The sequence below is a fragment of the Nyctereutes procyonoides genome, unplaced genomic scaffold, assembly GCF_905146905.1.
Source record: "Nyctereutes procyonoides isolate TBG_1078 unplaced genomic scaffold, NYPRO_anot_genome, whole genome shotgun sequence".
Lineage (NCBI taxonomy): Eukaryota > Metazoa > Chordata > Mammalia > Carnivora > Canidae > Nyctereutes > Nyctereutes procyonoides.
The window spans coordinates 11,272,694-11,295,081 of record NW_026575159.1 but is presented as its reverse complement, the minus strand read 5'-3'; the positions used below and the strand labels follow the sequence as shown (position 1 = coordinate 11,295,081).

General features: G+C 35.7%; 1 protein-coding gene across 1 annotated transcript in view; it reads left to right on the top strand.

Moving 5' to 3' along the window:
- Positions 1-22,388, top strand: part of EIF3H (eukaryotic translation initiation factor 3 subunit H) — a 94,267-nt gene that overhangs the window by 62,090 nt on the left and 9,789 nt on the right. Inside the window, exons 3-5 of the mRNA XM_055314381.1 lie at positions 18,336-18,503; positions 20,027-20,126; positions 21,326-21,475. Coding sequence (XP_055170356.1) covers positions 18,336-18,503; positions 20,027-20,126; positions 21,326-21,475 — 418 coding nt within the window. The remainder of the gene's footprint in view (positions 1-18,335; positions 18,504-20,026; positions 20,127-21,325; positions 21,476-22,388) is intronic.

Below are 22,388 nucleotides of genomic sequence, written 5' to 3'. Positions count from 1 at the left end.
ACTTTAGGGGAGATTGAGCAAGAATAGTTTTAAAGTAGGTGTATTATTTCAGAAGATACACTCTCTGTTCTTTCTATTTTGAATCAAATATTTTGGAAAAAGCTCTAGTGTCTATAAGACTTCTATCTGGTGAGACCTTGATCCTTTCCGCCCAGTTTCATCTTGGCTCTCTCTAGTGGTTGTAGCATAATAGCTTCTCTTTAAGATTAAAACAGAACAGAGACAGGCTCTTTTTATTAATAATCAAATGAAAGTTTACAGGTTTGTGATTAAGTTTTTTCCAGATAAGGAGTTAGAGACAGATCATATTTTATTCCTTTGAACTCTGTATTTTAAAATTGTACTACTGTAGTAGACAATGCTTATACTCTCCTTGTCTGTAAAATGGGAGTAATAATAGTACCCACATCATAGAACTGTTTGGAGGATTATCACAAATACATGAGAAGTGTGTAGGCTACCAATCAGTGGAAGCTATATAGTCATCTTGTGGCTTTAAAAAAATAAAGATAGCTATAATTAAAAAACAATTCAACATATGTAACTTGCATGGTTATATAAATCACTCAGTGCTAGTTTTGACCTTAGCATTTACAAAACAGCAACTTAATTATAGCTGGAGATTGTTTTTTGCTTTTGCTCAGTTTTGTTATTGTTTCCTTTTCGTCTTTTCTATGAATATTTTGACATCAACAGTTTTTTTATTTAAAAACTTCATGATTTAAACATTTTTAGTTTATGTCATCCATCCCTGTGCAGACACACCATAGCCAAATTGAGAAAGTGAAATAGAAATTGTTATGGACTAACAAAATTTATATGTTATTTGTGTCTTCCAAATTTTATAGGTTGAAGCCCTAACTCCCAGTGTGATGATACTTGGAGATAGGGCCATTGGGAGGTAACTAGAGTTAGATGTAATGCTGAGGCTCGGGCCATAGTCTGATATAATTTGGTCTTTACAAGAAGAAATACTGGAGAACGTGTGTGTTCATTTCTCTGACATGTGAAGACACAGGGAGAAGTAGGGCAAGCCAGGAAGAAGGCTCTTTCTTACCAGGAACCTGAGGAGCCAGCACTTTGATCTTGGACTTCTCGGCCTCCAGAACTGTGAGAAAATAAATTTCTGTTGTTTCAGCCACCCAGTATATGGTATTTTGTTTTGGCTGCCTAAGCACAGTTATATATAAACAAGTGAAGCTCAAAAATGAAGTTAACAGTCAGGTGTAAAGTAGGCAAATTAATCTCTCATACTAAGGATACATATAGGGCACTGAGACAAGAAAAGCCATTCTATTTACTGCGTGATGTGTGGCTCTATCTGCTTTTATTTCTGATAGGAGAGCAGGTATCTATTGAAGTTTTTGTTTTATGATGCCATCTGTAAAATGTTATTGTTTAGTAGATGGTGGGAACTGATACGTTTTGACCTTAAATATTCATGCAAGTTTAGTTAATTTCTCTGAACAGGCATTTAATGTACTAGTCATAATTCAGTACCAGATGATTATCATCTAAGCAAAGGTCTCTTAGGAAAAGTTCATGCATCACAACTATAGCAGGCAACATTCCACAATATTTTATTTTTTGTAGATTCTCTTGATTAGGTTGTTGAATAGAAGTAACAGGCAATTGGAAGGTAAGACTTTGATTCCCAAGACATGAAATATTTCCTGCTCAGGTGGATTCCTACCACTTTGCATATCTTTAGTGAAAATTCCATTTTAATTTTGTAGGGACGGTAAAATTATTAGATACAGACCAAACACTTAGGATAATTTTTACTTTTTACCTATTATGAGTAATTTAACAAGAGTATGCACCTTCTGTTCTCTTCAAGTGTAACCTGTGAATTGTCTCTTGAGGGCATTTGAACTGTGCTGCCTCTGGAGGCAGGAATATCTTTTTAAAGAATATTTTTAATCTGGTTTTGAGAAGTCCTTAGAGAAAAGTATCTGTAACATTGCCTAATCTATATAAAAGTAAAACAGGAGAGAGATGCTTGGAGAGAAAGACATGGTGGCAGTGAAATCAAATAAAGTGGATATTTGCTAATTATCGTTAGTAACTTTTTACTGTCTCAGATGAGACACTGTTCACTTAAATTATGCTTTTGACCTCTGTGTTTCGACCTGATTGCTAAACTTCCTTTCCCCGATGAAATGCTTGAGGAAGCATTCTTCTCATCTTTCCAGTACTTTCTTACTCAACAGCCTTCAACTGATTTTAATTTTGCGTTTTGCTGAGAGCTTAGTGTGGCTTGATCCCTTCAGTGTAATGGACAATTCTGTAGTAAATGGACCCTACTTTATGCTCTTTGATCTGAATGTAGCCTTTGACATTTCGAATTTCTGTCTCCTAGACCCTCTGCTGCAATTCCATAGGAACATCTGGTTTACCTCTTGAAATGCTTCTGTTGCTGAACTCCTCAAATTCTTGCATCTTTCTTTTGCTTTTTCTCTCCCTATCTTATCTGTATCTTTAAACTTAACTATCACTTTTGTGAGCATGTGAATTTTGTTACGAATTAAAGAACAGAATGTACTCTGTTTGAACTTTTAGTTCTTGCTAAGTTTTCCTTTTTAAAATCTGTTTTTTGAATTATAAAAAGGCAATAGAATATTTTAGAAAATTTGGAAAATAGGAAAAGATATTCATCTTATAGTTTTAACAGTGGTTGTTAATAATTTGGTATATTTCCTTCAATTTAGAATGCTTTTTAAAATTTAAAATGTCTAAAAATTTTAATTTTAGTATTTCTACCTTTTGTATCAGTCTCACATCATAGATCATATTGTGTTATTAAATGATCTTCACCATCGTTGTTAAAGCTGTACTGTAAACACTTGAAGGCATGAACATACCATAGTTAAATGTTCCTGTCACCAGACATATTGGGTAGTTCAAAAATTTTTATGACCTCTTAATAACAACTCCCCCCCCCCCCAAAAATGTGAATTATAATCTTATTGCTGATTTCTAGTAGAGGAATCAGTTATAGGACATAAGCATTTTTATGTCATATTGAAAAGAAGGTGAATTTGGTAGCTGGGAAAGGCTAGTTTTGAGTACTGGTGGTTGCCTTTTTTATGAACAAGTTACTCATGTGACAAATGAAAAAAAACTAAGACCTATCTTAGTATGAAATATGGGGAGTGTCTGATTAATTGATTGAAATAATAGGTGCTTAGTAATTAGGAATTACTGTGACACAATTATTATTACTGTGGCTGCCTGAAAATAGGTTTTATTGACTTCTTGAGTCATTTCCCCCCTTTTCCCCAAAGTTTTTAGTCACTTATGAAACTTTTTCAAGTGGTGGCATAATGCCATCAGAACATTTGTGTGTTTAAAAAAAACTACAGTGACATATTTTTTAAATCAATAAAGTTTTTTCCAGTACAAATCTAAAATAATACTTTCCAAAGAATTATTTCCAAAAATAATGAATTTTGTAGCTAAGAATGGTCAAATCCCGACTACCAGAGCATCATTCATAGCAGTACTTTCTTTTAAAGCACAGACAAGCAGAAGTCACACTGTTGCAGTGAACCTTATAAAACAGCTGCAGAGTTCATGACAAATACTATGTTTGGGAACAAAGAGTAGTTATGTTGTTTCTTTAACAAAATGTTAAATACTGTTGTTTAATACAAGTGATACTGTATGTAAAAACACTGTTTTAAATGTTCATGTTACTAAATACTCATTCAGCTTCACAATTGATATGCACAGAAGCATTTCTTCTAACCTAACATGTATGTTGTTCTTCTATAAAAGAGAAGTGCTAGGTAATTTTCTTGCTCATCATGGAAGATCCATTATTGAAGAGGGGAGAGTTTTCTTTAACAATTATTTTGTGAGCTGTGATACAGTCTGGAAAAAAGTATGTTAGGATCAGTACTGGTGAATAGAATACAGTTTTGTTTTTAGCAAGAAAAGGGCGTTACCACAGTGCTCACCCACACACCACTTTGTTTACAGGGAACAGCTTCATTGACTCTAGAATTTTCCTCCCATATCCTCCCTTTTTTGTACCTGAACATCAATGAAAGTGGGTTGCATTTTTTTTTAATCAATGATGTCTAAGAATTAAAATTGCCAGCCCTCTTTCCTTTTTTTTGTATTCAGTGGAATTTTGATTTCATAAAATAATGTTGTTTCCTAATCTTAGCTTAGTATGGAGGGAAATAGGGAAAGTAATGAAATTAAAATTTCAAACCTCTGAGTGTGTTTGTCTTTAGAATATGCTGAATGAGAAATCTGACCCTGCTTTTCCAGTACTACCTAGCAGGAGAAAGATGTCTGCATGAATCTTTGACATTAAATTTTTATGCTTTCTTTATGACAGTGCCGATAAAAGCTATTTCCATTTCTTCAAATAATTTGCTAAAGGTGGCATATTTTAGCTAAACATGTAGTAACCTAACTAGCATTACAATTAAGTAAAAAATCACAACTTTTAATTTTAAGATTGTGATCCTGGGATAAGTAGATTGTTTCTACTTTACTAAGCTTTGATAATTTTAATTTATTTGAGGAAGAAGTTGATGAGATTGCTGTGCATATTTTAAAAACTACATCTAAATATGGCAGTAGGACATGAATAGCTCCAGAGCTTAATAAAATTAAGGGTTAAAATCTAGTTTCCAGAATTTCCCTAATTGAAATAGTAGTTTTTAGGCCTAATGTGTTCCTTGGACAGATATATATGTAGGATCATCTGACAGTAACAAAACACTTGTTGCATTTCCTGATAACCTGTAAGTCTCTTAGATATACCACCTATAACCCACATCATCCATCTCCAGGTTGTGTGTTAAACCCTGGACATCATGCACAGCATCTCTGTCACAGATATACAGTAGTTTTGTTATTGTTCTTAATTTTAATCAAACTTTTATTTATATAACTAAAATTAGGATAACAACATTTTTTAAAATTTGAAATTGGTGGTTTTCATGAGTGCCAAATGTCCAATAAATGATGTACCAGATGACACAAATTTGAGTGACACTGTTCCACTGCTTATTTGTCTGAAATAAGTGTTAGAAAGAAAATTTGATGCCTCTTTCAAAACTCCTTCTTCAGGGTTAGCCCGAGACCTTTTTTTTTCTGTGTGGGGGGCCCACATATACTTGTTAGTCCCCCTGCTCTTCTGACCTACGCTTGTCGTTAGAGTTTCTAGACCATATTTTTTAGTGAAGCTGACTTTTTTTCATTTATCTCTGTGGAATATTAGCATCTAAAAGCATTATAGAGATCATTGATTCCAACTTCAAAGCTTAGCAAAGAAACACAATGAAATTTTATTTCTGGAGGATTTTTATCTGGTCCTTGCTTTAAAACTCTTGTCATCATTATCACGTGATAAGCATTAAACCAAATCATTTTTCCAGTTGAGATAAAGTCTAGATGGTTTTAAAACTGTATTTTTAAGGACAGTTTGGTTACTTGGAGGCTTTCCCCTGCTTTATTTTATTGTATTTACTGGCAAGGCCAAAATAGAATTCAGGTCTCCTGTTTTTCTCAGCCTGCGAATATTCTTTTGCACTGCATTATTTGGCAGAGTAAGAAGCCAGGTCTTTGACTCCCAAACTTGATTTCCTGGTTGTTATTAACAGAGATAGTTTCTTCATTTTAAATGTGCAGAGAACTATATAGGATTGCCCAGATATTTTCTTTAGGGAATGTTTAAGCGTTTGTGTAGATCCAGGAATGCTGGCCATCACTGTGTGTGTCATATCTGCTCTTCTCTACTAGAATGTCAGCTGCAGGAACCTTTCTGTCTTCATTGCCCAGTGCTGGACAGCACCTAAAAGTCTGGCAGAATAAATACTTGTATGAATATATGAAGAGATGAATGTGTGAATTTACTGTTTAAGATTTTTCTCCCCCAGAATATGAGGAGGAAACATCTGTAAGCCATTTATAATGCCTTTATCTAACTGACTATTGTAATCTTTTCTGCAAGGGAAAAAAATGTGTGTCTGTACAAACACATACATACATATATATACACACATAGACACACACAAACACACAGACACACATACATACACACACCCTTGGGAGATGAAAGAGAGTTTTTGTTGTTGTTAAGGTAATATTACCTAGTTTGAAAATGCTTTGAAACATTGCAAATACTCTGATTAAACTCAGCTTTTTAAGGAGATACTGTTTGGTTTGCCTTTGGCATAATTTCAAAAGCCTTGGCATAAGTTGTGAGCTCTCAGTATCTATGGACACTGCTGTGAGGGACAGCTTTTTTTTTTTTTTTTTTGGTGGGGTGGGAGAAATAATCTGAAACAAATTCAGAGAAAGTAAAACAAAGATAGCCCTTCCTAGATAGTTATTTATGCTTCCCTAGATATTTATTTATTTATAGTTATGCAGTTTATTTCTATCAGTGTAGCCCATAGAGGTTAATTCTATTTCAAACATCTGGCAGGATCTTGCCTGCCAATTGCGGAAGAGAATTATTTGGTCTGTTTTGTAGCCTTCCAACATCTTTCTGTAGTAATTTTCTTGCTTTTCAATGATTTTTGCTTCCTCCTACACACTGTATTTCATCTTCCTCACTAATCCAAGAGGCCTTCCATAGAAAAACATCTTTAGGAGCTTCAGGTTACATAGGACAGCTGATTAGATATGTCTCAGTAATGGCATGTAGAGATCTCTGTAAAAACTCTAAAAGATAACAGGGTTGCTGAGTTGCCTGAGCATGGTGTTAGTGTTAGTGTGTGTCTGTAGAGCTGTATTGCCAAGGTACATTTGTATCATAGCAGAATATGATTGGTTTTTAGAATATAGTATTTTTGGTGGAGACCAACCTCTCCCCCCAAAATGTGTATTCTTCCCAAATAGAGAAGGGTTATTTCTCTTTTAGGATCACAACTCCCTCCCTGCCTTTAGAACAGTTTTAGCTTGTAAGGCACTGTCGCTGTGTGGGTAAGCGCATGTTTTCTCTTGGCCATTTTGGGAATTACTAGTCTTGGTCACAGATTAGTTTAGGTGAAGCCTCCATCCAGCTTTCTCCATGGTGGACTTCCTGGTCTTGGTAGGACAAGGAAGGACATTGTTGAGTATCTTGCTGAAAGTTGGTGTTTTCTCTGGTCCTTTGGCCTGCCATTCTTACTCTTCTGGATAGTGTTATCTTTAGTGATCTCATTGCTGTTTGTGCTGCTGTTTGGCTACCCCTAAAAGTGAATCGATTATTGCTTCACACCTAGCCCCTTCTCCTCTCCCCACATACATAGAGAGGAGTGGTAATCCCTAGGTGGGACCACATTTGGCCTGTCCTCCATGGCATCTCAGTACTGGTTACTTATCTTTTGGATCTTGAATCCCTTTGAAAATTTAGTGAAAGCTTTCGATCTTCTCTTTACAAGAGTACATGTGCATATGGTTTTGGGAAAAGGAGATTGTAACAGGAAAGGCAACATGGCCTCATTAAAAATAAGCCATGGGTTTTCTAACCTCAGATTTATTGTGGCTGCCATAAGGATTTCTGCTTGATCATTTTCTCAGCATAGAACTCTTATGTTCCTTCTCCTTCCTATAAAAGTAAGTTTGGACGAAGCAGAGCGTGTGGGGAAAGAGGTGAGGGACACACACACACACACACACACACACACACACACAAAACAGGTGAATGGAGAGTGGATTTAAGTAATCCATAGGAAATTGTTTGCCTTTCCTAACCTAACTCTGGTCATTTGCCATTTTTGCCAGCTTTCCCTTCTTTAGTTAGTAGTTAGGGATATTCTTCAAAGACTAGGCCCCTTAGGCTTTCTTCTTATGGCATCTTTAGTACTGTTTTTCTAGTCCAAATTGTCATGATGTTTGAAGGTAAAGGAACCTATCTTTGGAAAGTTGAGGCTGCCGGAGTGGATCATCTCTCTAAGCAATAGGGGCATGTTATAAAGCTGTTTGCTATATCTGATTGAGTTTACTATTTTACTTGGAGTGGCAGTATTTCTAGTAGCCTTTACCTAATTCCCATGTAAGCTGTCATTATGCTCATTCTTCCTTCCGATCCCCACCTGCATTCTGTGTTGTTTTTAAAGTCACCTGTTGGGAGGGGACAGGGGACTTATTTTCTTTCTTTGGAAGAGTTGCAAATGGAATCAGGAGATAGAAACTTATATAGTACAATGCAATTATATTGTTATATACACAGTAATAATAGAACACCCAAGATTACCTTTTCTTGAAATCTAATTTCTGTAGCTTGTCTCTTTCTTTATTGAATCTGTTCTTTATTGTGCAGAATATAATTAGCTTATAGTTTTAGTACTAAGAAGTAATTTTTTTGGTTTAATAATCTTTTCTCATGCTAGATTGTTTTTTGATCATATTCATATTTGTACATATGAATTCAGTTTCATGAAACGGATGTTACAGATTCATAGACTCTTTTTTTTTTTTTTTGTAGTCACACATACAACCTCTAACCTCCTTCTCTGTTTTCCTCATTCCCTCCTACTCCTGATATGGAAATGGGCAAAAGAGAGTTTATATAACACTTGGAGACCAAGTTAATCAAATCCAATTTTCCAAAACCTTTTCCTTCACTGTAGATAAGTGCCATGACTTCTCAATTCTAAGTAGCATTTCTGAATAATAGGTGATGGTGAAGACCTATTTAATTCTTCTTGAGGTTAACTACTTTCTAAAGTAGGTACTGTTTTCCCTCTTATTTTACAACAGAGCAGACCTAGGCCAAAATAATTTTGTGTAGGTTATACAACTGCTATGTGTTAAAGATGGTGTCTTGGCTCCAGCTGCTGTAACAAAATAAAATAGACTGGTGGTTTAAACAATAGGAATTTATTTCTCAGTTTTGGAGACTAGAAGTCCAAGATTAGGGTGCTACAGAGCTGGCACGTTTCACTGTGACTTCACATGGCACAGGTAGTCCATACTGCCTGTGGTTGGAGATGGGGAGAGAGAGAAAGGGAGAAAGCCGACTCTGTGGTGTCTCCTCCTGTTGTATCTACGGGGCACTAATCCCATTGTGAGGGCTCTACCCTCCTGGCCTCAACTGAACCTGATTACTTTCTAAAGACCCCATCTCTAAATACCATCACCTTGGAGGGTTAGGGCTTTAAATAAGAATTTTAAGTGGGTCATAATTCAGTCTAGAGCAGATTGTATTTAGACCAGGTTGGCTACTTTAGATTCTGAGTAGTCTGGAAACTTGTTCTATTCCCTGCTCCCATAATTTAGGAGTGCTAGTACCCAGGTTATTTTTTATTCTTTTTTATTTTTTTTTTAATTTTTTAAATTTATTTATGATAGTCACAGAGAGAGAGAGAGAGAGGCAGAGACACAGGCAGAGGGAGAAGCAGGCTGCATGCACCGGGAGCCCGATGTGGGATTCGATCCCGGGTCTCCAGGATCGCGCCCTGGGCCAAAGGCAGGCGCCAAACCGCTGCGCCACCCAGGGATCCCCCAGTACCCAGGTTATTTGATAAGCATGGTAAATGTAGGCCAGTTAGCCAGCAGTAGAAAATTCTTTTGATACATATTGCATATATGCCTTTAATGTCATATGTATTGCACAATTCTTTTGCCAGAAAACATGGAAAATAAGGGCAAGAATAAGTAAGAAAACAAAAATCATGTATGATGTCACTCCCTGGAGAACTATTGCCATTACCATTTTAGCATATTTCTTCCTAGTCTTTCCTACTACAAGGAGGGAGGAACCAAGGTTGTTCACATATTGGCATTTATATGGTTTATAGTTTTATATTCTGCCTTTTTTCCTAGTAGCATCTCATGAACATTTTCCCAAGTCATTTATAAATCTTTAAGAAACATTCTAAATGCCTTGGAGAAAATAAATTTGAGACAAGTTCAGACAGTAGATAGCTATATAAGCTGAATATGAGCAATGTGGTCAAGATTAGGGTTTTTGGGTGGGATGGATAAAGTCAGTGTATATGTTTATAGTGTGTAGTATCTATGGGACTTTCTCCTGAAATGCTCAGTAAGCACAAAGCCATGTGGGCTGGAGGTAAATTTTTTAAATTGCCATCATTATATGGTTGGAAGTGGAAATCACCATTTTCCAGCTGGAGAAATTAAAGCTCAGAGAGATAAGTGCATTAACTACCACCAGCTTGTTGGGCAGCCATATTGAAGAGGGCACTTTTTAGAAAATGGTGTCACTATAACTTTATGAGGCTCCCAGCACAGGTGGTGCTCAGTAAGTGGTTTCAGTACAGTTTTGCTTGTACATTCCAAACAGTACCTCTCAGAAGTGATCATTTGTTCTCCATTATGAAACTTTACTGCTCACTGCTAAAACATCTCATTCTATTTTTCGAACAACTGGAATTTGAATTGATAGGGATGAAACTTTTAAGATTTATTTATTTATTAGAGGGAGAAGCGAATATGTGCATGGGAGGGGCAGAGAGAGAGAGAGAAGGGGAGAGAGAAAGCTCTTAGCAGACCGCTGAGCCCAACTTGAGGCTCAATCCCATGACCTTGAGATCACAACCTGAGCTGAAACCAAGAGTTGGACACGCAGCTGACTGTACCACCCATGTGCCCCGGGGGATGAAAATATTAATTAATTTTGGCAACCCTTTCTTTTCTCCTCCTTCTCTTCCTCCTCCTTCTTCTTTCCTCCCTCCTCCTTCCCCCCTCCTTCTTCCTCTTCTATAGACTGTTTTATTTGCTGTAACAAGTACTCATGAGGCCATTCTTTCCTTGTTTTACGTTAAAAACTCAGATTTATAGGAAAGGTAAATCAAGTGTGATTATTCTATTACAGAAATGTCTTCTGTTTCTCAAAAGATTGCACAGTAATTTTGCTTTGAAACCTAGTACTAGTACTAGGGAAACTAGTACTAGGAAAAGTCTTACCAACTTTGAGCTCTGATGTTTTTCTCCCTTTGGGTAATATAAATGACCATATTTCCCTTACTGCTTTGATGGCCAGGTTGCTCAGAGCCAAATTTGTGTATTCAAATGAAAATATCTATGGTTTACTTGATTTTGTTCGGGTCTCTGCCTCACCTGCAATTTCTACTTTACGTATTCTAACTTATACTTTGCCTAGTCCTGATTTACTGATGATTTTAGATGTTTTAAAGTAAGCTAATTCATGTCCTTTGTGAACATGGTTATGTATTTATAAAATTTTATATATGTGTATATATATAATATATATAATTTATTATTAGTTGTGACCTTTTTAGTACATTAACAACAATCATGTTTTTGAAATACTCTATTTTTTCTGAATATTTTCAGTACTTAACTTTGGGCCAGAATTAATGTAGTACCTGATATATAGCTGTAAATATAACAGAGGTATTACTTGTCCTCATGAAAGAGCCTGTAACCTAGTATGAAACATGTATTTTTCTGAATCCAGAGATTCTCCTTTGATCTTCTAACATATCATCCTTATAATTGTAGCAAGAGGTAGCAGTGGTCAACAGGCTGCTCTTCAAGATAGAATTCTTCAAGGTGATGGGCAAGGAGATCTATAGCCTTTGTCTCATTCAGGTGAATTCACTTTGAATAAACAGATCTCAGATGACATATAGTTAACTTCTTAGTTGCTCTCTCTGTCATCCAGTTACCTGCATGTGTTTTCATGACCAAGGGCATAAATGTATATACATTTTAAATTTCATGACCTCAAAGAAATAAGATCTCTTGGTTGTGTTTCATGATTTGGTTGTACAAGATGTACATGTTATTTTCTGTAAAGAGTCCAGTTTATTTCATAAAAGACTTTTTAGAGACACATAAAGACCTCAAAAAAAAAAACCCCTCCTGATTTCCTGTTTTCAAAGCTCTTACTTGTCTTAAAAGATAGCCCCCTCCCTTCCTTATCTTCATCTTGGCATTTAGAAGAAATTATTGGTCAGAATTCATAAACACTTTAAAGAAGAAATTAAACCACCCAGGACAAATGAACTATTGAAAAATATTTCTGTAAGATTATTAAGAAAAGTAGTATTTTTCATATTCTACTCTAGATAGAGTAGAATATATATCAGGCACTTAATGTGAAAAATGAACTGTTACCAGAATCCTTAAGCATTCACAGGGGTGGCCTTAATAACAGATGTATTAATTGAAAAAAAGGATGAATATATGATACAGACTGGGTGAAGAGAATATGAAGTTATTCCATAATTCTCTTCACCCAAAGTAGACTCTTATTTAAGTTTTTTTTTTCAAATGCACATTCTGTTTGCTTAAATCTACATCTGCTACTAGCTTTGAACACTGCCTGAAACGTATGTGCAGCTTGGCAGAAAGTCTGATATGAAGAGGAAAGCACAGAATGGTTTGTCTTGTTAAATAATGAGGCAAAGCCTTCACAGTTCATAGCCTGTCAGTGCTCACTGGTGTCCCATGCTACTGCTGGGAAAAAAGCTTGTAATTATTTTTTTAAAAGTCCTGCTTAGGTTAGCCCTTGAGCTAAAACAGCTAGGAAGTTTTGATGTATTCCACTTCCCTGTCATGTTTGTTGAAATCATTGATTTGTTTCAGGTTGTGGGGTTTTGTTTGTTTGTTTGCTTTTAAAGCATTTACATCTCTAGATTGAACTTAGTAGGTTTCTTTGCTTGCAGAGAGCATTTATACTAGTTCTAGTGGCTGTTCCCTTACTTGATGTATTTGTACAAGCCATTTTTGATCTAAGCCAGTTCTTAGTTACAACATAGTATTGCCGTAAATTTCAAATATTAACGTAGAATGCAGTGTTGAGAAGTTTGATTACATATTTGTGATAACTATGGACTTGGATTAAATATCCAAATCTTTTTAGGTAGTTTTTAACTTAAAATCTTGCTGGTATTGCTAAATTATTTGTTGATTTAGTGGTTAAACGTGCACAAGCTGTGTTTTCTCAAAATCTAGAAATTGTATATTTCTGTTGTGTTAGTGTGTTATGCTTTATTGGCTCAAAAATAATTTACACTTTACCAGTAAGAGGAGATGAAATTCTGTGAGTGGTTGCCTGGGCTTTGGAGTCAGAGAGTCTGAAGTCAGATTGAGTCCTGCTACTTTTCAAGCTGTGGTAAGCAGTTTTTTCTAAGGGGTTTTCAGTAATGGTGATTAGCTCATTAGAGTTATTGTGAGGAATAAAGTCAAATAACATATGTAGACCACTTCGCAGGAAGTCTGACATAGTAAGTGCTCAATAAGTGCGAGTTTCTCTCCTGGTGTTTAGCTCTGTCCTTTGCATCTAGGCTGTGTGTGTGTGTATTTTTATATAATTTTATCATTTATTTTTATTTTAAAATAATTTGTATTTATTCAGTAATAGTATTCAGTCATTAAATCAAACAGTACATCTATTAAGTTGTCTTTAATTTCTAAAATTTAAATTAGGTCACATTATCTTTTAAAAGTTCCCTAATAAGATATCTATAAAACCCCTTTTTTCCTCCCTTAGTCTGACATACATTAATCTTGAGTTTTGGACTATGTTACAGCTTTAACTTTCTGCCTTCAGCTCATCATAGCCTAGCCTACTGTGGCAATTCTTTGTTTTTTACTGAGAGATTATATTTCAGTAAGGCTCACTTAAAATAATAAAATAAAAAAGACGATTTTAAAGATGAGGGTGAGGAATTGAAGAATGTTGATTAACTATTCTACTGAGCTAAAAAGCTTCTAATTCCTTGTTCTTCTCAGTGATATTCAGGACTCAACTCTTAAAGGTTTTTTGTTGTTTGCCAGTGTAACTCCAGATATAGCATTTAAATATAAAACAACATATTATTTTCAGTGTTTTCATATTTGGAGATAAAAACATGAGAAAGCCTAACAAATGTGGTAGATTTTTGAAAGGAATAGTTATTGGGCAGCCTGCCTCAGTTAAGACAGTTTTAGCTCAAGGCAATTTAAAATTGACTGTTTTGCAAAGAGGATATCTGGAAAAAGTGAATGTGAATATACTGGTGCCAAACTTCGAACAGTTATTCAGTGTTGTAAACCAGGCTCTCCTTTGCTTGGGAGAGGCTTTACCAATTAAGATAATTCTAGAGGTTGAAGAGATTTATAAAACTTCAGCTCATTTTTAATATCCTTCCAAATTTTGTATACCACCCCAGTTGCATGTTAATAAGTATAGCTTTTGTATTGGTAATTTGAGTTGGCTTAATAGTAACTACCAATTTGTTTTTGAAATTTATTTGCTGTGTACTGTTTCTCCTTGGTCAGTAGGATATTTGCTTTTTAGACTAAGAATGCTTAAAAATTAAAAATTTCTTTCCTAAACTTTTCACTATATAATTCTGATCTAAGCCCTTCTGTTGGATATTACCATGTTTTAAAAATCGTCCCCCTCCAAAAACAATTTTCCTCTTGCTCTTCATCTTTGGGAACTCCCCCAGGAATATTATTAATTCAGAAGCAAATATCATTGGTTGAAATTGCTGCTTGGGCTTCTTTTTGTTAAATATGAGAACTTTAGAACGAAAGTGAAAGTGTGCCTAGTCCTAGACCAACCCTCAAAGATGCCAGGAAGTGCTCCTTATTTCATTGACCTGCATTAACAATAGGGAGTCGTGGTACTTTGTATCAAGGAGTACAAAGTACTTTTTGTACTCTTTTTCCTTTCTTCTCGTTTTTTTTTATTTTTTTTATTTTTTGCTGTTACTCGCTCGAGTTCTGAGGTGTGAGGCACTTCCTAGACAGAGGTGAACCTTATCTCTGCCTAGACAAATCTTTTATGTCTTCCTCTTACAACTCCAGCCCAGTAAAGTGAGTACAGCTGGGCAGGAGAAAGCTAATATGGCTCTATCTCCCACTCACCCAGAGCCTCTGGCTTGGGACAAGGCATTCTCACAGCCACTTCCAGAAAGCAAAAGCTTCCTCCTCTCTCCTGTTACCTTAGTATTGTAGCTGAATTGGGTCTCTTGTGTGCCTTAAGTACCCACCTCCAGTGTAACTCCTGAGAGGAACTACATAGCCATAAAAGCAGTGGCATTCACCTGGGAGATTAGAGTCTGCAATGATCCATCCTTACTTTCCTGCATAAAATTTACTGGCACATCACTATGTCACGATTTTTCCCTTGTGTCTTCCATAGGCCAGAGGGGTAAATAGGTGTTAGCTCGTGTGGCAGCTCAGATCATTTGGTGGTAGCTGCCTGGAGCATGGTTTTGAGACCATTTTCATGGGATAGTCTGCTGTGCATTTCTTATCCTTACTTAGGTTTATGAGGGTTCTTTTGCAGGATTGGTTTTGTGCTTTTTGAAAATTTGGGTTGGCGAGAAAGAAAGGAAACACTGGGTGGGTGAAGGAAGAGAAGACTTGTCTTTGTCATCATTAGAAGGGAGGACACACACTGAAAAGTCTGCAGAGAAAGCAGTTCACTTGGCTGGCTGTGAGGTTTTTCTTGTTCCTCAGTTTGTATATAGTAGAAAAGCGTATCACTTCATATATATGTGTGTATATTTTTTTAATTGAATTAAACTTACCTCTTTGAACTGTGCACTTACTGGAGGCTCATATGAATAGTCCTGGTAAGGACTGGGCCTCAGTGTACCCCAACTTTACTTTGAAGCTGCAGCTTCAAAGATGAGCCCCAATGCTCATCTTTTCACAGGTCACTGCAGTCCTTTTATTTTTTTAAAGATTTATTCATTGACTTTAGAGAGAGCATGAGCAGGAGGGGCAGAGGGAGAGGGAGAGAATTTTGAGCAGACTCCCATGCTGAGTGTGAAGTCCGACATGGAACCTGACTCGGGGCTCAATCTCATGACCCTGAGGCCATGACCTGAACTGAAACCAAAGAGTTGGATGTTCAACTAACTCTACCACCCAGGTGCCCCATCACTTGCAGTCCTTTAAGATCCTATCTTTCTTTGTGTGATGCCTCCAAGAGAACATTCTTTGTGTTTTTTAATTTTTAAAGTTGAGTTTCATGTAGAATAGGTCCAGAATATATTTTTTGTGCAATAGTGAAATTCCAGTGCCTTGTAGGTTTTTAGAACCAATTTATTAACTTACTTGTCTTGTTCCTACCCCTTACATTTTAATTTAGGTCATATGAAAACTCTTGGGACCTTAAAAATAGGTTTTTATTAGAGCCTTGCAAACTCATCTCTCTACTTGTAAATTCTCAAGAAGTGAATACACTAGAGCAGTGGTATCTCCAATAGACAAGCCTTCTATTCCTTAGTCTCTTCCTACCTGAGAGGAATACTTTATTTTCATTCTTGTCCATGGCGCTGTAAAGTAGGTAAGATTCTGAGTGAAGAAGGAATTTGGAGGTTTGCTACTGATCATAAAGTTTATTTTACCTCCTGCATCCTGAAAATGCTATAATATTATATGTATTGAGGCTATTTGGGGAGTGACTTAGTAAGATTACCAACTCTTTTTCAGAGGAATGCATTTTTAAGTATCAATGCATGCTGGAGGCTCTGCTTAGTTTGTAGTAAAATTACTACTTATAATTAGCATATTCAGCGAACACTGTGAAGTCAAAACATTTTGACTGTGATGTGCTCTCAAATCTTTCTGGAGATGGGAAGGCTGAACATCGGATAAGGAGCAATAACTGGACAGCAAGATTCCCCATAGAAAAAGAATGTAAGATCTAGTATGAGAACCTGGATCCCAAGATTCCAAGTCTTTTCTTTTTTTCCTACTGTTGTAAACTGAATCTAACTTCTGCTTATATCACACCTAAATTGTATATTGGCAGATATTTTGGAAATACTGATTTTAAAAAATCATCCTACACAACCAACGTTTGTACTATCAATTGCTTGGCAATCTCTCCCCATCTCTTCCCTACTCCTTTAAAATGAATAGTAAATTTAGTCTGACTCCTGTTGTACTTGTGATATTGGAACTTTGTGTGCATTAAATTTGATTAAATTCCATTAGACAAAAGAGTGATTTCACTTTAAAAGATGGAATTTTAAAGCAGAAAGAAACCATAGCAATGGTTCTGTATCATATTTTTGTGGTTGGTGTGTATGAATCTGTTAAAGGGAAGGAGGTCTGGTCTGTTAGGTGCTGGAGAGACAAAAATTTAAGTAAAAGGTGATTGATATACGATTATCATATTAATTTTATACCACTTCTTCTTGAGGCCATCATATTGTATATAAAAAGAAAAACTAAAAAACTCAATTCTTGAATAGTTAAAAAGTTGGCTGCCATATTTTATCATGAGAATTATAACCGTTCTTGGAATAGCAGATTTATAATTTCTTTGCCTAGTAACAAATGTTGAAAAATAAGATTGTGACATCTGAGGGAGGTTCTTTTTTACTTCATGATCCTGAATCTTGTTTGTTTTATAAAACCGTAGTGCTATAACCAAGGAATTCACAGGCATATCATTTTACTTTTGCTAAAACCTGATCGAGAGTTTTAAAAATGAAATGGTAAGATTCCGAGTTAAGCAAATATATTTATTCCACATAGCTGTACATTCATTATAATAGAAATAGCTTGGATATTATGTTGACTATAAAATTTTCTCCTGTATTACATACTTGCTACTCATTATTGGGCTTTATTGCTTCTTAAAATCTTTTACTTGTTATAGTCTCAGTTTGCACCTATTCTAGAAATATTGCTTTAAGTTAATGTTATACATTATAGTCATTAATTTGATGAAAGTATAGCCTTTCAGCCTTTTCATTCTATACATGGTGATTAACATATAACTAATGAAAAATTAATATCTGTTACTTAACACAGAAGAACATACAAATAAAAAAAGAATTATTTTTAAAATTTAGCATATGCAGCAGGGGGCACCAGATGAAGGCAAAAATGAATTCTTATATTTTAAATCAGCTACAGCTTGTATTCTGTTCATATTTAAATAATATGGTAGTTAATTGTTTCCCTATCCATTCTCTCGATGACTTTAACCTCTCAGTTCTAAAAGCTGAGTTGAAAGAGACTTTGATAAGTATTCTCACTTTACTAATTCAAATGAATGTCTTAAAACCAACCAGTTTAGCAAATACACAAATTTTTTTCTTAAAGATTTACTATTTTTTAAGAGTTTTAAGAAATGAGTGAAAACTACATTTAATAAATAATTTCTTGTTTAGAACAAGGCATTAATGTGTTCTTAGTAAGTTTTCTACAGTAGGTCGTTTCATTATTGAAAAAAAGGAAAGCTTCAGTGATTTGAAATGATTTGAAAGCTTAAATTCGTTTTTGTTATATGTGAACTGATTGAATTTTAAACCTGGAAACCTGTGCCCTTTAGCTAATAAATGGTTGTGTAAAAATTCATTTCCAAAAAATCTTGTTTTTACTATTTGTTGTAGCATCATTAGTTTTTCTTTTACCCCTCTGTCCCTGTCATCTAGTCCAGTATCAGATGGAAATGATGCGCAGCCTTCGCCATGTCAACATTGATCACCTCCACGTGGGCTGGTACCAGTCCACGTACTATGGCTCGTTCGTCACCCGAGCACTCCTGGATTCTCAGTTCAGTTACCAGCATGCCATTGAAGAATCTGTCGTTCTCATTTACGGTTAGTAGGAGTTTCCTTTATTATTCTTTTCTTCCCTTAATGTTATTACTACTATTTTTGCTTTCTGTCTTTTTGCCTCTAAGAGCAGCCTGGCAGGCCTTCTCAAGTAAATACCAACCCTGTTTCTGCAGCAGCCTCAGCAGCAGCTAAGTCTAGACAGGGTTTCCTTCTTTCTGTTTATTTTTCTTGCTATCAGAGCCCTGATGTGTACATTTTGGAATGCTGGAGTAGCTGCTTCATTTTTATTCCTCCATCTCCCCTCCCTCATTTGAAGGGGCTGGTGGAACTAGACCAGATGTCTAACAAACCCCAATTGCTAGAGTGTCTGGCTCTGTACGTGACTGACCAATCATAACACAGTGTGCCAAGTTTTTTTATACCTCTGACAGCAGCGTACAAAACCTGGACTGTTTCTTAGCACAAAGATTTTTTTCTTTTCGGCCTATTTAATGGTGTTTCCTCAAGCTCTCCAGACCAGATGTTCTGTGCTGTATCAGAACTGTAGGCAATTTAACAGCTTTATAGCCTTCCCCCTCCCCAAACACTCACAGTTTGCCATATCTGGCAGACTTGCATATAGTTTCCAGCTGAGAAGTAAATGTAACGTCCTGAGTATCTGTCAGAAAAAATACTAATGAATACGATCAATCTTATGAGCTGCCCCAAAATTGTTTCAGTATGTTAACAATTGGATTACAGTAAAGAACAAGTTGTTAAAGTGTACTTATATTGGCTGGAAACATTGCATCATCAGACCTTGATGAATTTTCCACTTGTTTCAATCTATTTTGGTTTTCATTTTATCACCTATTGCTAAAAGTTTCACTGTGTTAAGTTTCAGACAACATGAATGTTAACACAGGTTTTAGGCGAATATTGGCATGCCGGAGCCGTTATCATGCAGCAAGTGCTAAGCTCCCTTACTCATGGAGTGTGTAAGCAGCTAGTTTTGACCAAATAAGTTTCTCTGAAACTAAAAAGACACTTTTGTGATAGCACTTTTTAGTCATTTTTAGAATCTCTTTTAACTAAAAAAATTGGACAATGATTACTAGGATGGATAAACTTTTGTTCACAGGGCCATTCATTTAAATTAGTCCACTGAATTACACAAGTACATGGTGTATTTTCATATTTAATATTCATTAATATTTTTCTTCTAATTATACAAGATGAATATAAGCTGGACAGAACATAGGAGATGTTTAATTTTCATCAAGATTTCTCGATCAAGCAGACGAATAGGTTTAAAAATAACTGCATTTTGAATCTTCTGTTTTTACCTTAGGGAGGAAGTTACTCTACCTATTACAAGTAGGATGATAGGGTTCCTATGTTTTTTCACTTAACTATTTGCTATATGATTTGAATCTGCTTCAGACTGAGTTCTGATCATTTATTTTGATCTTCATTTTGCAAAGATTGTACAATTAGTAATAGTGTGCCTAGAACCAGTGTCATTCAAGCAAAGCACTGGCAGTAACAAAAGTGTTAGTAACTTCTTTCTCTTTTCCTTATTTGAGATCCCATAAAAACTGCCCAAGGGTCTCTCTCGCTGAAAGCATACAGACTGACTCCTAAACTGATGGAAGTTTGTAAAGAGAAGGATTTTTCTCCTGAAGCGTAAGTGTTTGGGGGCCTGTGAGGCGTATGGTAAAGTATTGGCTGTTTTCCTCTTAAGATTGTAGTTTGCCACACATTTATTGAATCCTTGGTGGTGGTGGTGTGGTAATGCTTTTGCCATGTGGACTGTAGAAGAGTTTTGCATGGCCGAGTGCCTCTTGATTTCTCCCTTTCCATGTTTAAACTGTTCTTTATGGAATGTCTCATCTGTTGTTCACACTGTGTATGAATTCAGTTGGAGGGGGAATTAAATAGCTACTGGATTTGAAGATATAAATGATTAAGAAAAGAGAGAATGGGATGAGTGACCAGTGGCTGTCATACTGAGCTCTGTGTCAGGATAATTGTGAGATATGTCTTATGTTCTGAGTCCTATTTCATGCAGGTGGGGTTGGGAAAGACAAACATTTTAAGGTATCAGTAAGGAATGTGGCATTTTGGAAATTTTATGGGTGATAGATATGCACAGAATTAATTGGTAAAGCTGTTTTATGATTTTTCATAATAGCATTGGAATATTTATGTTAAAATTTTTTGAAAATTAGAATTCTTTCATTTTCTGTTAATTAAGGGGATTTTGGTTTCTTATTAAAGTTAGCAGCTTTGGGACAGGTTTTTGCTAGTTTTCCAATAGCTTTTTAAGAAATTAGGTTGCAAAAAATTTTAAAACCTAACTCATGAACAACTCCTGGGTATGGTAGTTAAAACTAACTTATGAGAAACTGTTTTCTTGCTGTATTCTGAACTATAAGATATACTGTGAGTGTTCTGCTAGTTGTTAATTTCTTTAGTTTGGTAGACTTTTAAAATGGAACTTTCCAAGAACTGCAGTATTTCTCTTTTCCAGCTATTTATTTAAATGTTTTAGATAGAAGTTATATAACATAATTTCCCATGACATTTACATTTTAGTATCAATGAAATTTTGAAGATACCTGATTATAAAGAAAGACTAGTTTCTTCTGCCAAGAATCTTGTTTTTGGGACTTTATAGCTCAAACTTGGATTGTTTTCAGTGTTATTCATATCATTCAGCTTCAGCTTGACTCTGTAAAACTAGTTTCTCTCTTTTTTTTAAAAGAGTGCTAATGAAACAGAGATCCTGGAGAGGGCCTGTAATTAGGGAAAGATGTATGAAATAGTCAATTTAACACTTACTTCTGACCACCAGACTAAAGTATTTTTAACACGCTTCACAGATTGAAAAAGGGAAATATCACCTTTGAGCACATGTTTGAAGAAGTGCCGATTGTAATTAAAAACTCACATCTGATCAACGTCCTAATGTGGGAGCTTGAGAAGAAGTCAGCTGTAGCAGATAAACATGAATTGCTCAGTCTTGCTAGCAGGTAAGTGGCCCTGTCTAATGAAAAGTCCTTTAAAAAAACAACAACAACAACAACACTTTCTGCGAAATATTCTTTCAGTTAGAATTTAACTCCTGGACCAAGAAAAAAATTACCCAAGTACATTTTGAGGTTCTTAGGACCTGTATTACGACACGTAGTACTTGTCCAGCCCTGCTAAGAATTCAGGAAAAAGGCCAAACTGATAAACAGTGTTCGAATACTAATAATACTGTTATAAGAACCCTCTGATGCCTTTGTTGTATTATTTTTGCTTTGATACGGTAAATGCCCATGAGGGAGGGCTCTTTGGGGGAGGGGGTGCTTAGCTTTATTGTACACTGTCCTTAGAGGATTATGGTATTATGTCTGGATGTTCAATAATGCTGAGGAAAACTGTGAAAAATGCAAATGCTTCTTTGTTTTACTGGTAGCACTTGCACTTGTTCAGATGCAGACTCTTAGTGAATTTCCAATGTGGCTTTTCAACTAAAATTAGAATTTTCCGAATCTGACCCTGGCTTTTGGTATCTTAGATGGGGGTGACATGACTTCCTCCATTGTGACTGGTTTAGCTATCTAGTTGCTATATATTATTTATTTTATTGGTAAAGTGCTGACTGATGTGTTCCAAATAGATTATTTCCTTTATGGAATTAATGTTTCTTTTCTATCATTTATTGCTCTTAACAGAAATATAAGCAGAATCATCTATAGGTAGCTCCTATGAAATCCCCTGTAAGCTTGATCTTGGTGATTGTTTTGTGGTGGGAGTATGCTAGCAGCAGACCTGTAGAATGAAATTAAATAGAGTAGTAGGTAATCAGTATGCATTTGTTGAATGACTGGAAGAAACAAGGTATGTTTTATTAAGCAACCACTTTGGAATAGAAGCACAGTTGTTTATCAAGTTTCT